Here is a 15,791-nt window from a genome sequence, read left to right on the forward strand (position 1 = left end):
GCACTCTATTATAAAAACGTACAACTTTATCACAAAATATGTAATATTATTATAAATTGACATAATAATATGTCAAAAATTTGTGATTAATATCGTAAAAGTTAATGGTTTTGTTACGAAATTTTTTGTTAGGTTAATTTGTGGAGAGATTATGACTTTTATGGTTGATATCACTCATTTTGTGATAGGGTGCGTATGGTGCGCACCTTGATTGATGTTGCAAAAGTTTATACCTTGGTTACAAATTTTTTTTGCTACGTCAATCTGTGGCGAGATTATATATTTTGTGATTGATGTAACAAAATTTTATAATAAAATTATACATTTTGTAATAGAGTATATATGATATGAACTCCTAAAGAGGTGCACATCATAGCATTTCCGAATTTGAGTATTTATAGGATATTTAGTATATCAACTCTTAAAATTTAAGTAAATTTCTTTTGGGTATCTCATAATTGGAAAAGTTTCACATTTTATATTTTTTAATTTGTACTTCTTTAAATGATAACTATAGAAAATGTGTATTTATATCTATTTGTTTTTAAAAACAAAAGAAAACTTACAGGGTTAAGTGAGAAAATTATATAAAAAGAAAAAAAGAAAGTTCAGGGACACAGTGAAGTAACACACTTTAATAACAAAATTATAGAAGGTGAACAAATTAAGGACAGGAAAAAAAAAAAAAAGAAAAAAGAAAAAAGAAAGTTCGGGGACAAGCATGGCTCAACTTAGGTATAGCTAGAGAAATGTTTGTGATAGAATGAAGTAAGACAGAGAATCTAGTGGAGTGGGGTGGAGCAGAGTGGAGCCAATGTAATCAAGCTTTTCATTAACTAATTAATAAGGAAACAGTCGAATAGGAAGACCCTTCTCTGGGACAGGCATGGGATTGACAATAATCTTCTCATCAGGAATCAATTTTTCCCATCTGAACCTCTTCACTAGGTTGTGCATGAATACTAATATTTCCAAACGGGCATACTCTTTTCCAGGGCACATCCTCGGCCCTCCTCCAAATGGAACAAATGTGTAAGGCACTGGTCCTCTTCCCTCAAATCTTGATGGATCAAATTTATAAGGTTCCGAAAAATATTCTGGATTTTTATGTGTCGAGTGCGCACTCCAATATATCTGCATTTCAAGCACGCATACAAGCATTACTATTTTATTTTTAAGAACAAACGAAAAATATGAATAATTAATGTTACAATTGAACTATGCACATAGAAACATAATTATTCAGGTAGACACATAATGACACAATTCTATAAGTATTTTGCGTCTAAATTGATTTATGTGTTTTCAACATTAATCTTAAGCTATGGTAGATCATTTTACTACTGGGTTCACAATTGCTTTTCTAATAGTTGTTTTTCTTTTTCACCTTTGACAAAACTTATAGCTGGTTTGGGAAGTGGTTATTTTAATTGATTTTTTGATTTTTTATGAAAAGATTTACAGAAAAAAAAGTAATGTGACAACTTATAGTGGCTTTGTTGGCTATATTAATTAATTTCTTTGGATAGGATATGTATCATATGCATTTTATTAAAAATATTTTCCATAAAAAAATATGTAACATTACCTACTATGTTTTAACACCAAGCCCATCCTATCTCTCTACCACTCTAATTTCCCAGTTCATAATTGTTGTTAATATAATATTGCTTGTTTGTATAAACTTTCTCTTTTCACTTTATTCTTTCGGTGGCTTCACTCATCACTTGGGATCCAATGTTATTTCTTCTCTCTATAAAGAGAGTTCACTTCTCTTGTAAAGATATATATACACATAATACAGAACACATTTTGCTCTCATTCTTTGCTCTCTAGCTTCTCTCTCAAACTAATCTTTCATGGTATCAGAGCACATCAACCTGTCCGAAATTTTCTCCTGAGTCCAACGGCACCAAGCCCGTTCTCAGAAAAGCCAACACGCGCCCACACGCGCCGCCCTTAGCCTCCGCGCGTCAACACGACCGCCACCACTCGCACACGCGCCCACACGCGCCAACTCCTGTCGCTCACTTCCGCCACGCGCCCACACGCGCCCACACGTCCGCGGCTCCCATACGCCGCGCCTGCTACCGTACGCGTACCGTGCGCCGCTTTGCTAGTGTGCACCCGCGTGCGCCAAACCAGCTACCGTGAGCCGCGCCTGCGCCTGTCTGCTAACGTGCGCCGTTGCCTTCCTGCTAACGTGCTCCTCCCTGCACTCTGCTAACGTGCGCCGCTGACATCATTGCTGACATCATCTCTGTCCAGCATACCTTTCCTTGCTATTTTCGACCTTCCGGACTCACTGGTACACTCTGTTTTACCTAATTTTGCTCCTACGGATCTATTTCTATCACTTTAACCCTACTCAACTAGTAATATGGATCGTCATGATGCCTCCCATCCCATTTCCGTCATTTTAAATGGTTCAAACTATGTTCTGTGGGCCCAAGCTATGTCCTCTTTCCTCAAAGGCAAGAAGCTCTGGCGAATTGTCACCGGGGATGTGGCTAAACCAGTAAAAGACAGTACCACTACTGAAACTTCTACTGCTACATATGAAGACCGACTTGAGGAATGGGACAGTAAGAATTACCAAATCATTACCTGGTTTCGTAATACCTCTATTACCTCTATCAGTCTTCAATTTGGCCGCTTTCAGCTTGACTCTGTAACTACTCCTGCGAAAGACATCTGGGAGTTTTTGAAAGAACGATACCAGACTACTGGTCTTGCCCATCAATATCAACTTCAGAACCAACTTCACCGCATGCGCCAAGAATCCACTCAGTCCATTAATGACTTCCTTTCTCAAATGTACTCTGTTTGGGATCAGCTTGCTCTTTCCGAACCAACATGGCATGACCCCGAAGATGCCGTTTTATTTACTATCCATCGCAACCAGCAAAGGTTGGTGCAATTTCTCATGGCTCTTACCTCATCTTTTGAGCCCGTACGTGCCTCTCTGCTTCATCGCCATCCATTGCCCACTCTTGAACAAGCAATTTCTGAGCTGCTATCCGAGGAGACTCGTCTTGGTACTCTTCAAACTCATCATGTGGACTCTGTTCTTGCCACTCCTCCGTCCCGGCCATCATTTCCCCAGCGGACTACTGCTTGCCTCTACTGTCAGAATCGGGGCCTTCCTTCAACCCATCTCCTGGTCCATTGCCCCGTCAGATCCTGCCGCTACTGCAACAAACTTGGTCCTGGCCATCTGCAACAGGATTGCTTTCGCAATCCCTCTCGCTCATCCTCCAATAGCCACTCCTCCCGCGGTGGCTCTTCCCGGGGAAACTTTCACCGTTCCGGCAATCAGTCTCATCACACTGCTGCTGCTGCTTCCGGGAATCAGTCTCATCCCACTGACACTGCCACCTCTGCCGGGTTCTCTGAGTCACCTACTCCATCTACCCCTCGCTTTTCTCCAACAGATGTCGAGGCCATGCTCAAACAGCTTCTCTCCCCATCTGGTACACCTCCTCCTACTGCTTTGTCTGTCATTCCAGGTAACTCTTCTTGGTATTTTGACTCTGCCTGTTGTAATCATATGACCTCCAGTTCTACTATTTTTTCTTCCTTATCTTCCTCTCCTCATATTCCCTCAATACATACTGCTGATGGTTCTCTCATGTCTGTTCGTCATGTTGGTACTGTTTCCACCTCTTCTTTATCCTTACCTCACGTTTATCATATCCCTGCTCTTACCTTAAACCTTATTTCCATTGGTCAATTATGTGAACTTGGTCTAACTGTCACATTTTCTGCTACTGATTGTTTGGTACAGGACCCTCAGACAGGGCAGACTATTGGGATCGGCCGTAAGCATGGACGTCTCTACGAACTCATTCACCTTCATGTCCCTGCCTCTCCTCAAATTGCTGCTCCTACATCTACTTCCTCACTATCTCCCTTTCATCTTTGGCATTGTCGCTTAGGGCATATTTCTGTTAATCGCTTAAGGTCTTTGGTTTCTAGTGGACAGTTGGGTCATGTAATTCCCGATAATTTCGATTGTATACCCTGTCAACTTGCCAAACAACCTGCTTTATCATTTAATAAAAGTACTTCTGTTTCTCTTGCACCTTTTGATCTTATACATTCGGACATTTGGGGACCCTCACCTACTACTACTATGGGGGGATCCCGCTATTTTGTTGTTTTTATTGATGATTTTTCCCGGTTTACTTGGCTTTTTCTCATGAAACATAGGTCTGAATTAAAACACATTTATTATCGTTTTGCACAAATGGTCCACACCCAATTCTCCAAAACCATCAAAATTTTTCGCTCTGACAATGCTATGGAATATCGGGATTCAGATTTCCTTTCCTTTCTTCAGCATCATGGTACATTGCCTCATCGTTCCTGTGCTGGCACATCCCAGCAAAATGGCCGCGCTGAACGGAAACATAGGCATATTCTTGACACTACTCGCGCTCTCCTTCTCTCTTCTTCCTGTCCTGAAAACTTTTGGGGCGAAGCTGCCCTCACTGCTGTTTACACTATCAACTGTGCTCCTACACCTGTCCTCCATAATCAAACTCCCTTTGAACGTCTGCATGGCACTCCCCCTCCGTACGCCAATCTCCGGGTTTTTGGCTCTGCCTGCTTTGTTCTACTTCAATCCCATGAACACACCAAGCTTGAACCTCGCTCTCGTCTTTGTTGTTTTCTTGGGTATGGCATTGAACATAAAGGCTTCCGCTGTTGGGATCCTCTCTCTCAACGTCTTCGTATCTCCCGCCATGTCGTTTTCTGGGAACACCAAATGTTTTCCTCGCTATCCTCTTTTCACTTACCCGGACTTTCCACTATTGCACTATTTACTAATCCTTCCATCGATCTTTTCTCTGCTGATTTTGATACAGGTTCCTCCTCCATCGAGACGCCCTTGCTCACCCCTGATCCTGTCCAGCCTGCTCTACCTGAAGGTCTACCTCTTGCTACCACACCTCCTTCTCCACCGGCTCTTCCTCTCACCGATCCTCCTCCGGGTCGACCACGCCGGGTAACTCAACCTCCTATCCATCTTCGTGATTATATTGTTGGATCTGCTGCCTTCTCTACTTATGAACCTACCTCCTATCGTGAGGCTTGTACTAATCCTCTTTGGCAGCAAGCTATGACTGATGAACTCCATGCCTTGGATAAAGCTCATACTTGGGATCTTGTTGATCTTCCTCCTGGCAAGACTGCAATTGGCTGCAAATGGGTTTACAAAATCAAAACACATTCTGATGGCTCTATTGAACGCTACAAAGCTCGTCTTGTTGCCAAGGGCTTCAACCAAGAATATGGCATTGATTATGAGGAGACATTCTCTCCTGTTGCTCGGCTTACATCTGTTCGCAGTTTACTTGCTGTTGCTACTGCTCGCCACTGGGGGCTCTTTCAGATGGATGTCAAAAATGCTTTTCTCAATGGTCATCTCCTTGAGGAGGTCTACATGCAACCTCCACCTGGGTCCACTTTTCCACCTCATCAGGTTTGCAAACTACAGCGTGCTCTCTATGGTCTCAAGCAAGCACCTCGTGCTTGGTTTGCTACGTTCAGTTCTACCATTCTTGCCTTCGGATTCACCTCTAGTTCCTATGACTCTGCTCTCTTTATACGGACTACTTCTAATGGTACTACTCTTCTTCTTCTGTATGTGGATGATATGATTATCACTGGTAATGATACAGCTGGTATTCTCCACCTCAAACAATTTCTCCACCAACAATTTGAGATGAAGGACCTTGGTACTCTTAACTACTTCTTAGGCCTTGAAGTATCTCATGATTCTACTGGTTCCTATTTGTCCCAGGCCAAATATGCATCCGATCTTCTGGCTCGTGCTGGTCTTACTGATTGCAAAACTGCCTCTACTCCGATTGATCCTCAGATTCGTCTCACTCCTCTCGATGGCACTCTTCTCTCTGATGCTACTCTTTATCGCCAGCTCGTCGGCAGTCTTGTCTATCTCACAGTCACTCGTCCTGACATTGCCTATGCTGTTCACATTGTCAGTCAGTACATGTCGGCTCCTCGCACTCCCCACTATACTGCTCTACTCCGCATCCTTCGCTACCTCAAAGGCACTCTGTTCCATGGTCTTCACTTCTCGGCTTCTTCCTCTCTTGACCTACGTGCCTTTTCCGATGCTGATTGGGCTGGGGATCCTACGGATCGACGCTCCACCACGGGATTCTGCTTCTTCTTAGGGGATTCTCTTCTTGCTTGGCGTAGCAAAAAACAATCTCTCACTGCCCGCTCTAGCACCGAAGCTGAATACCGAGCTCTTGCTGATACTACTCAGGAACTTCTCTGGCTTCGCTGGCTCCTTGCTGATATGGGAGTTTCTTCATCTACTCCTACCCCTCTCTACTGTGACAATCGGAGTGCTATTCAGATTGCTCACAATGATGTTTTTCATGATCGCACCAAACATATTGAGATTGATTGTCATTTCATTCGCCAGCATGTTACTTGTGGAACTGTTCATCTTCTTCCTATTGCTTCAGTCGATCAACCCGCTGATATCTTCACTAAGGCTCATCCTCCTGGCCGCTTTAATGATCTTGTTTCCAAACTCAACTTGGTAGATGCTTTCCCTCCTTGAGTTTGCGGGGGGCTGTTAATATAATATTGCTTGTTTGTATAAACTTTCTCTTTTCACTTTATTCTTTCGGTGGCTTCACTCATCACTTGGGATCCAATGTTATTTCTTCTCTCTATAAAGAGAGTTCACTTCTCTTGTAAAGATATATATACACATAATACAGAACACATTTTGCTCTCATTCTTTGCTCTCTAGCTTCTCTCTCAAACTAATCTTTCAATTGTGTTGTCATCCCACTATTTTCTCGTACGCTACCACAGCCTCTCATAACCACCGTGCTCGAGTGTGGTCGAAAGAAAAGAGTTAGAGAGGAGGGAGAGATGACAGCGGGGAAAGAAAAGAGTTAGAGAGGAGGGAGAGATGACAGCGGGGAAAGAAAAGAGTTAGAGAGGAGGGAGAGATGACAGCGGGAAAGGGGAAGGGAGAAGGTAGCCAAGGAAAGGGGTGTATCGTGTCAAAAAAAGAATATTTTTTTTTCTTAATTATCAACTAAATAAGTTGAAAATAAATAGGCAAAATATATTTTTACTTAAAGTAACCAAAAAAGTGGCCTATAATTTAATTTATTTTTATTTTTGGCGTTGGTCGAACAGAGCCTTACGGGTTGTTTGGGGTGTTCTAAATAAGTGTACTTTTTATCTTTTTGGACTAAAATGTTGAGGGAAAAAATATGGATGTTTGGGTTAACTTTTTGAGTTTTTATGGAAAAATGTGTATTAAAAAATTATATAAATTAGTGTGTAGGGAAAAATTAGAATTGAGAGTTGTGCAGCCGTACTTTTTGACTTTTTGTGAATAATGATAACTTTTTAACTTTTTGAGTAACTTTTTGACTTTTTAACTTTTTTCCAACTTGCCAAACTTGGCCTTAATAGAAGCAACAATTGTGGTATTGAAATTAATGACCTGTACTCATAGTTATCAGAATTCCGATCCGGATCTTACGATCCTACGATCTTACGATCTATTTAAGTACAATCGATCCGGATCGTGTAAAAAACTCCTTATAGGTAGGATCTTTCGATCTTGGTAGTGGGATCTTATAGGATCGTAAAATCCCGATCCGAATCCGATCCTATCCGATCTAATTTACAAGTCTTATTTTGTATTGTATGACATATTTTATTGTAAATTTTATGTTTGTTGTCTAAATACCAATTTATGTGGTCAAAATAAATAATAAAAATTAAGTAGTATTGAATCAAATAGACTAAGAAAAACAAACTAGAAAACAAATATTCAAATATTGCGGTAATTTAAAAAAATTAAATAGTCGGAAAAACAAACTTAGCTTTAGCAGAGTCTAAGGAGGGTTAAGATGATTGCAATTTTATCTCAATTTTTGAAGAGATTATTTTTGTGACTTGAATCCGCTCCACCAGGGATGCTAACGACAAACCTTATCATTCGGTTAAGGTATTCTTTTGAGTTTTTAATATATTTTCATATCCAACTTTGTTAAATATTTTTTCTTCACTTTTTATGCATTATTGTAGATTGTAAAGTATTTTGTTATAGAATTCTTCTTCTTCTTCACTTTCTTTTTTGATAAAATACAATACTTTTGCCATTGAGTTTTCTATTGTATAATATTATATGTACATTTTACATAGAGTATTATATTTTTCATAATATCTTCACTTTTTTTTAATAGAATATAGGCTCATTTTCTGTATACTTTATAAGAAATATTTATTTAAATTAAATCATTATGTAATCTATCCTTTTCGGTAGGATCTTACGATCCTTGATCCGATTCTACGATCCGATCATATAAACACCTCCAACGATCCAACGTAGGATCCCGATTTTAACAACCGTACTTGAATAATGAACTAGTTAATATTAGTACCTTCCAACCCTTTGGAATATAGAAGCCTTCGTACATGAAATCGGTTAAGACGTCTCTGAAAGCACCTTGGAGGGGTGGCGCAAGTCTCAACACTTCACAAGCTACATTCCATGAAAATTTCATCTTCTGAATGTCATCCCAATTCAACAATTCACCTGGAGTTTTCGATTTGGCAATGTCCATTTGCTCTGCATGTTCACAAAGGATCACAAAAAAACAAAAACAAAAAAAAAAAAAAAAACAAAAAAACAAAAACAAAAATAAATAAATTGAAATTAGGCACAAATTGAAAGAACAACAACAATTTTCATTTTCTAATTGGCACAGGGAAAAATCATTTTGGCTAGCTCAATTAGTCACTTTTATTCACTCTTAATTAGCGGTTAAGGAATCAATCATTTCTACAATAAAAATTAAATTATTTCTCTCCTTCGTTACGAGACTATTCATTAGGAACATCACTTGTACAATGCCTGTGTTTCTCTTTAAGTTAGTGATGGGTAATAGCATGAACTTTTGATAAGGTCATCATGCATATGGCTTAAAATAAAGGAAAATGTTAGAGGTTCCAAATTTTCTACTAAATAAATGATAAAATGTCTCACATGGTTGTGGGGCCTACAAAATTGCGGACCCCACACCCATGTAAGACATTTGGTCATTTGTTTGGTAAAAAATTTAGTGTCCCTAACATTACCCTAAAATAAATACAGTTAGTCTTATATTTTTGATATTATTATATGATCTACCTTTTAATAAGGTTAAACCAATCAAAACTAATATATATGATGAGTAAATATTGAAATAAACTAAAATAAATTTATATTTTAATAAAAAATCGATGATAATATCTTTTTTTTTTAATCCATAAAATTAATAGCTTATTAATTAAAAAAAAAGGGTAAATTATACAAATGGTCCCGATAGTTTACCCGTTTTTCAGGTCCACGTTGTTTCAATTTGATCAATTTTGCCCATTGATTTTACGGATTGTTCCATATTAGTCCAATAAATAACGGCGGTTAAGTTTGATAGACAAAAAATCAAATAACGTTTCAATTTGGTCCCTGTAGTTTATAGGAGGTGTAGCTTATAGGAAAGTTAAAACAACAAGAACCAAATTGACACATTTTGTAAACTACAGGACTAAATTGAAACATCATATGATTATCCGTCCATCAAACTTAACCGTCGTTATTTATTGGACTAATATGCCACAATCTGTAAAATTATAGGGCAAAATTGATCAAATTAAAACAACAGAGACCAAAATGAAAAAAAGGTAAAATACAGGGACTACCATCGTAAATTGTCCTTAAAAAAACATAATTGTTATGTGAATTAAAATCTTAAGAGAGACTAGTGTAATTATCTCAAATGTATAGAGCTAACTATATATTTTTCAATTCTCAAAGGAGGTGAGTGTAATTTACCTTTATATATTTTATATGAAAAGTATGTGTTATAAATAATGTATAGTTTTGAAAAATGAAAATAAAAAATTGATATGAACTAAAGCAAAACAAGGGAGAATTTCAAATCAGTGAAACTTGAAAAATAATTACAAATTAATGATAAATTTTATTAATATTAATAATTAAAATTATAAATTTTTTCACCCAATTAAAAATAAATAAATAAATAAATAAACACTAAGTGTGAGTCAGAAGTTGGCTCGTACAATTTTTATTTTCATTTTTTTTCCTTTCCTATATACATACATATATATATATATATATACACACGAATTACACTAACCGTTCCTTAGTTTTGGGTTTATGTCATTTTGATTTTTGATTTTTCAATTGTGGCATATTTGACTGTAAATTTAAAATTTTGTTTCAAATAAGGACATTTGAAGATAACATTACTTAATTTCAAAGACAAAGTCGTCAATTTGATAAAATAAAAACTAATTGAACAAAGATAAATATTAAAAAAATATTTTTTAATTTTTAAAAATTATTTCTACCCACTAAAGATAATTATGTAAAATTGATAAATTTTTTACACATTTATTATTTTTAAAAAAAATTTTTACCAAATTAATTTTTATGATATGGTTGGATGATGACCATGTAATAAGTGGTTGCTAGGATTTTAATGTATAATCGATATATTTAATATATGAAATTTTTTAGCTTTGGATTTTTTAAATTTAATGGATTAGTTTAATAATGATATCAAAGTTGTCGTCATATTTGACTTTAAAAAAAATAAAAACTAATTTAATAAAAATAAAAACAATAACCCATTACATGATTATCATTCAAACACATAATAAAAATTAATTTGATAAAATAAATAAATAAATAAATGTGTAAAAAATTTATCAATTTTACGTAATTTTATCTTTGGTGGGTAGAAATAATTTTTCAAAAATTTAAAAATATTTTTGACATTTTATTTTTGTTAGTTTATATTTTATCTAATTGATAACTTTGCTCTTGAAATTAAACAATAGTGTCTCTAATTGTCTTTATTTAGAATAAGATTCAAAATTCAGGATCAAATGTATCACAATTAAAAAGTCAGGGATCAAAGTAACATAATTCTCAAATTATAAGCACCGTTAATATAAAGCTAAACCGAAGGAAAAGGGGCCTCTACTTAACATAGAATTTCTTTGTTGGGATGATGAATAGTTGACGTATCCAAATTAGAGCAAGGTAAATGTTTTACTTTTAGGTTGAAAGGGTATAGAGTAAATTTCGCAATGCATTAAAATTCTAGGTATTTTTACTTTTAGTATGTATGTAAGAATGATTGTATTAGTGATAAGTTGAAGCTGCAACTAGTAACAATTAAAATGAGAAAAAAATAGGAAGGAGTAGAGAATGTAGAAAGAAAGGGAGAGAGAAAAAATAATAAGAAAGGAATTAGTGAATTAATGGAAGAAAGAAGAGAGAAGAGAAGAGAAGAGACGTTTACCCTTGTAAACTCCTTGATAGATGTGAGGCAACTCGGCAAGATACTTGACAATGAAAGCACATGCAGAGCTTGCAGTGTCATGGCCACCAATCAACAAACCCAAAATCTTATCAGCAATATCAGTCTCCTTCATGAACTTGCCATCCTCATCGGGGGTGAGTAGCATGTAAGACAATATATCCTGAGTCGGGGAAGCCTTTCCCTCGGCCAAGTCAATCTTTCGTTGCTTGATGATCCTCAGTAGGTACTCTGTCCTAATGTACTCGGAGGCCTTTACCGATTTGTAAAAGGGAGTCCCCGGTAACTGCACGGGGATGGACAACAAACCCTCTGCCAAGAGGTTGAAGCGTTCCAAGAATTTATCAACATCCTTTGGATCTTCAATGCTAAGAAAGAGACGACAAGCTAGCCAAAAGGTGTAGCGCTTGGAGAGCGGGAAGACGACGATCATGTCCTTGTTCTCCCAGTCCGCAGCAAAGTGTCTCTGGGCGATGGTGTCCATGATCCCGATGTATCGCTGCAACGCCTCCGGTTTGAAGAAGTTTGGCAGCATTTTCCTCATCTTGATGGCCTCCTCTTTGGAGGATGTTTGGTTGGAAGATGGGAAGATCTTGTCGACTGAGCTAGGCCACCATGACTGAACCAACTTGTTCTCGTTCTGGAACAGGAACTTGTGGGCTGGTGCTCCGCAGAACACAACCGTTGGCTCCCTCATAAGATTAGTCTTGTAGATGTAGGAGGCGTACTTGGCTATCCTGTCAAATACGAACTTTTCTGGCTGGCCCTTCCACCCTGCAGCCAGGTACTGGAAACTCTCCCCGACCACTGGCCATCCCGTCTTCCCAGGAGGCAGAAGCTGCCGCTTTCTTTTTCGTCTGCCTTCCTCCGACTCCGACCCCGACCCCGACCCCGACCCCGAAACTGCATACTTTTCTTCCTTGTACAAGATGAGCATGTGTAGTGACAAAAACACAAGAACAATAAAGAGGCAAAGGAGAGAGACATACAACACCTCCATGCCTTTTTTCTTTCTTTCTTTCTTTTTCTTCTCCAAAGCTCCCCCTCCCCCTTCCAAGATAAAAGATTGATTTGATCACCTTATATGGATTTCTAAAAATGCATTGATTGCTATTAAATGATTAACATCGATCATTTGTTGGAATAAATAGATAAATTTTTTTATAAAAGAATAATATTAGATATCATGAAAAAAACATTATGAAAATATTCTGTACCGTTAGTTTACACATATAAAAAATATGGCACACTAATCAAAAACTAAAAAATTTTCATAAAACATTTTATAATATTTTTTTTATAATCCATAATATTATTCTTTAGATAGCACGTGATGACGTGAATATTTTTTTTTAAGTGCAGGTGCGCACCGCACCGCACTGCCACATGAAATGCAAGGGACTCGTGTGCCTCGTGGAAGTGGCGTATCAGAGTGAAACGATGTCGTACTTCACAAAAAAGAGAAACACTCTTAATCTGCGACTAGTGTCCTAGTGTCACGACAACTCTCACCCGATTGGTTGCCTCCATCCTTTCGGATACATTGCTCAGTAATTAAGAAAGTATTAAATGAAGTACATTTATTTCTATTTATATTAGCGGTAATCCGTGCGATGCACAGAAAAATAGGCTATATATATTTTGTGTGTCACTTGATAACATAAATAACTTATATCAAATTAAACAAAACATTAAAAGAGAGAAATTCTATAAGCTTAGAAAAGTTATCATAAATTTACTTGGACTTTTAAATCAGTGGTGTATATTATTATTGTGAGATCAAATTATGAATAACTTTTAATTATAATTTATAAGTAGTTTTTTAAAAAATTTAATCTAAGTTTGTTGCCTTGCTTATAAAAAGAACTTCTCAAATAAATCATTAATTGATTATATTAGCAACTCTCTATCTTTGATTTCCTCTATCAATGACACACTCATATCATATCAAACTATAAATCATTCTCCATAGTTTGAATAATACTTGCATAGTTCCTACATCATTTTAAAAAAATTAATCAAGATAAGAATGTCATAGTATTATAAAAATTATATAAGAGAATAGTTTTAATCCATTTTATTTATAAAAAAATGATAAAAAAATTATTTGAATTGTACTTGAAAAAATATAACAAATGATAGCTTTAACCATTAGATACCCAAAAAAAAATTATATCGGTTACTCAACGAAAAAATGGTCAAATACAAATAGAGTCATGAACATTAAATTAAATCATATGGGCTCTAAATTGATAGTATAATCTAGCAAATCAACTAATAATAACATAGAGATATTGACAAATATGTAGTACTTCCCTATCATCTTTGTATTATATTCATTAATTTCATATATTATATGAAAGTTTTATTCGTCTCGATCCTTCAATAAAATAAGGATCAAGAAAACAAATTTGATAAGAAATTGATTCTAAACTTAATTATTGAAAAAACAAAAATTTCAAAGAGAGAATTTAGAGATGGGATTGAAGAAATACTATAACGAATGACAGCCTTATAAAAAAATTAAAAAAAAAAAACATAACAATGATCTAATGCAAATTATTTTTAATAACTAATAGAAAGAATCTCAAATTATTACCTTTTATAAATATAGTGAAAAAAATTAATTTTGTGAGATTTTTGTGCTACCTTCTCCCATGTAGCCTTTATTATTTCATTATTAATACTATTCTCATTCAGAGCGATAATTTTTTTTTTATTATAATCTTTATCATTTGGTAGATAATAACGAATAATAAAAATTATCAAGAGAAAGTTAAGAATTTAATAGGAGATAAGAAGTTATAGATAAGAGCATTTCATAAGATAAAAAATTTAAAATAAAAAAAGATAATATGTGATAGGAGAAAAAAAATGAGTAAATCAAAATAAAGATTTAGATATATACGTTTTCGATAGATATATAGATTAACAAATCATATCTTTATCTAAATTTTATTATTTAAATTTTTTGAAAATCAATTATTTAATCTTTATCTTTATCTGTAGGCCACAAAATTAATCTTTATAAATTATTTATCAATTTTTATATATTTATTTATCTATAAGTCATGAAATTATTTTTTTTAAATAATTTTTAAAATTTTTATCTTTATCTATAGGTCATGAAATAAATTTTTATAAATTATTTATGAATTTTTAATTAAAGTACGAAATGAGGGGGGAAAAAGAGAGTAATTTTTTTTTTTTAAAAAAATCAATTATTTAATCTTTATCTTTATTTGTAGGCCATGAAATTAATTTTTATAAGTTATTTATCAGCTTTTATTTGTTTATTTATGGGAAGAAATTTTAAATTATTTATAAGTTATAAAATTAATTTTTTTAAATTAATTGTTTATTTTTTATCTTTATCTGTAGATTATAAAATTAATTTTCAGTTTTTATATGTTTATCTATATGGAGGAATTTTGAAATTCAAATCTTTATCCATAAGTAATGATATTAATTTTAATTTTAATTAATCAAATAAATAAAAAAATGAAGAAAAATAAAAAACATGAAAGGCAATCAAATAAGGTTGCCACATAGGAAAGAGAGTGTTTTAAAATTATGAGAATTTAGGAATAAATATTTGGAGGTTTTTGACCAAATAAATTTTAAATTATCTATAAGTCATAAAATTAATTTTTTAAAATTAATTGTTTATTTTTTATCTTTATCTGTGGATTATAAAATTAATTTTCAGTTTTTATATGTTTATCTATATGGAGGAATTTTGAAATTCAAATCTTTATCCATAAGTAATGAAATTAATTTTAGTTTTCATTAATCAAACAAATAAAAAAATGAAGAAAAATAAAAAACATGAAAGGCAATCAAATAAGGTTGCCACGTAGGAAAGAGAGTGTTTTAAAATTATGAGAATTTAGGAATAAATATTTGGAGGTTTTTGACAAAATAACTACATTTGGTTATATATATAGTATAGATAACAAATAATAAAAACTTTTCAAAGTTGTTAGGATTAAAGAACATTTTTTATCGTAGAGACAAAATTCCCATTTTATATTTCCCTCAATTTTATTCCTTAATTTTTCTTCTATTATTTTATTTCATTATATTTATAACACATTTTTTTTTCTTTTATAATTTGCAACACATATGCTGATTATATAATTCTAAATAAATTATTTTATTTATTTGATTTGTTGTTTTTTGAATAAATTGACATGCATTTTTTTTTTTTTTGTTGGTGGTTATGATATTGTAACATTAATAAATAGAAATCTAATTGCAAGTGAGATTCATTAATGCATTTAAAAAAATTGTTTCGACTTAAATGAGCTTTCAAATAAAGAAAATATTATTATTTTATGAAATTTATAATTTATTTTTATTTATAATGAAATGTTTATATTTTTT

General features: G+C 34.3%; 1 protein-coding gene across 1 annotated transcript; it reads right to left on the reverse strand.

Moving 5' to 3' along the window:
* Nucleotides 1-620: 620 nt before the first annotated feature.
* On the reverse strand, nt 621-12,957 carry LOC114310542 (cytochrome P450 716A75). Its single transcript, XM_028256586.2, has 3 exons — nt 11,388-12,957; nt 8,457-8,644; nt 621-1,134 (listed from the first exon to the last, which is right to left on the reverse strand). Exons 1-3 carry the CDS (start codon nt 12,403-12,405, stop codon nt 841-843), a joined length of 1,500 nt encoding a protein of 499 aa, XP_028112387.2. The 5' UTR covers nt 12,406-12,957; the 3' UTR covers nt 621-840.
* Nucleotides 12,958-15,791: the final 2,834 nt, after the last annotated feature.

This window comes from Camellia sinensis, chromosome 13, assembly GCF_055761805.1.
Source record: "Camellia sinensis isolate YWXY chromosome 13, ASM5576180v1, whole genome shotgun sequence".
Lineage (NCBI taxonomy): Eukaryota > Viridiplantae > Streptophyta > Magnoliopsida > Ericales > Theaceae > Camellia > Camellia sinensis.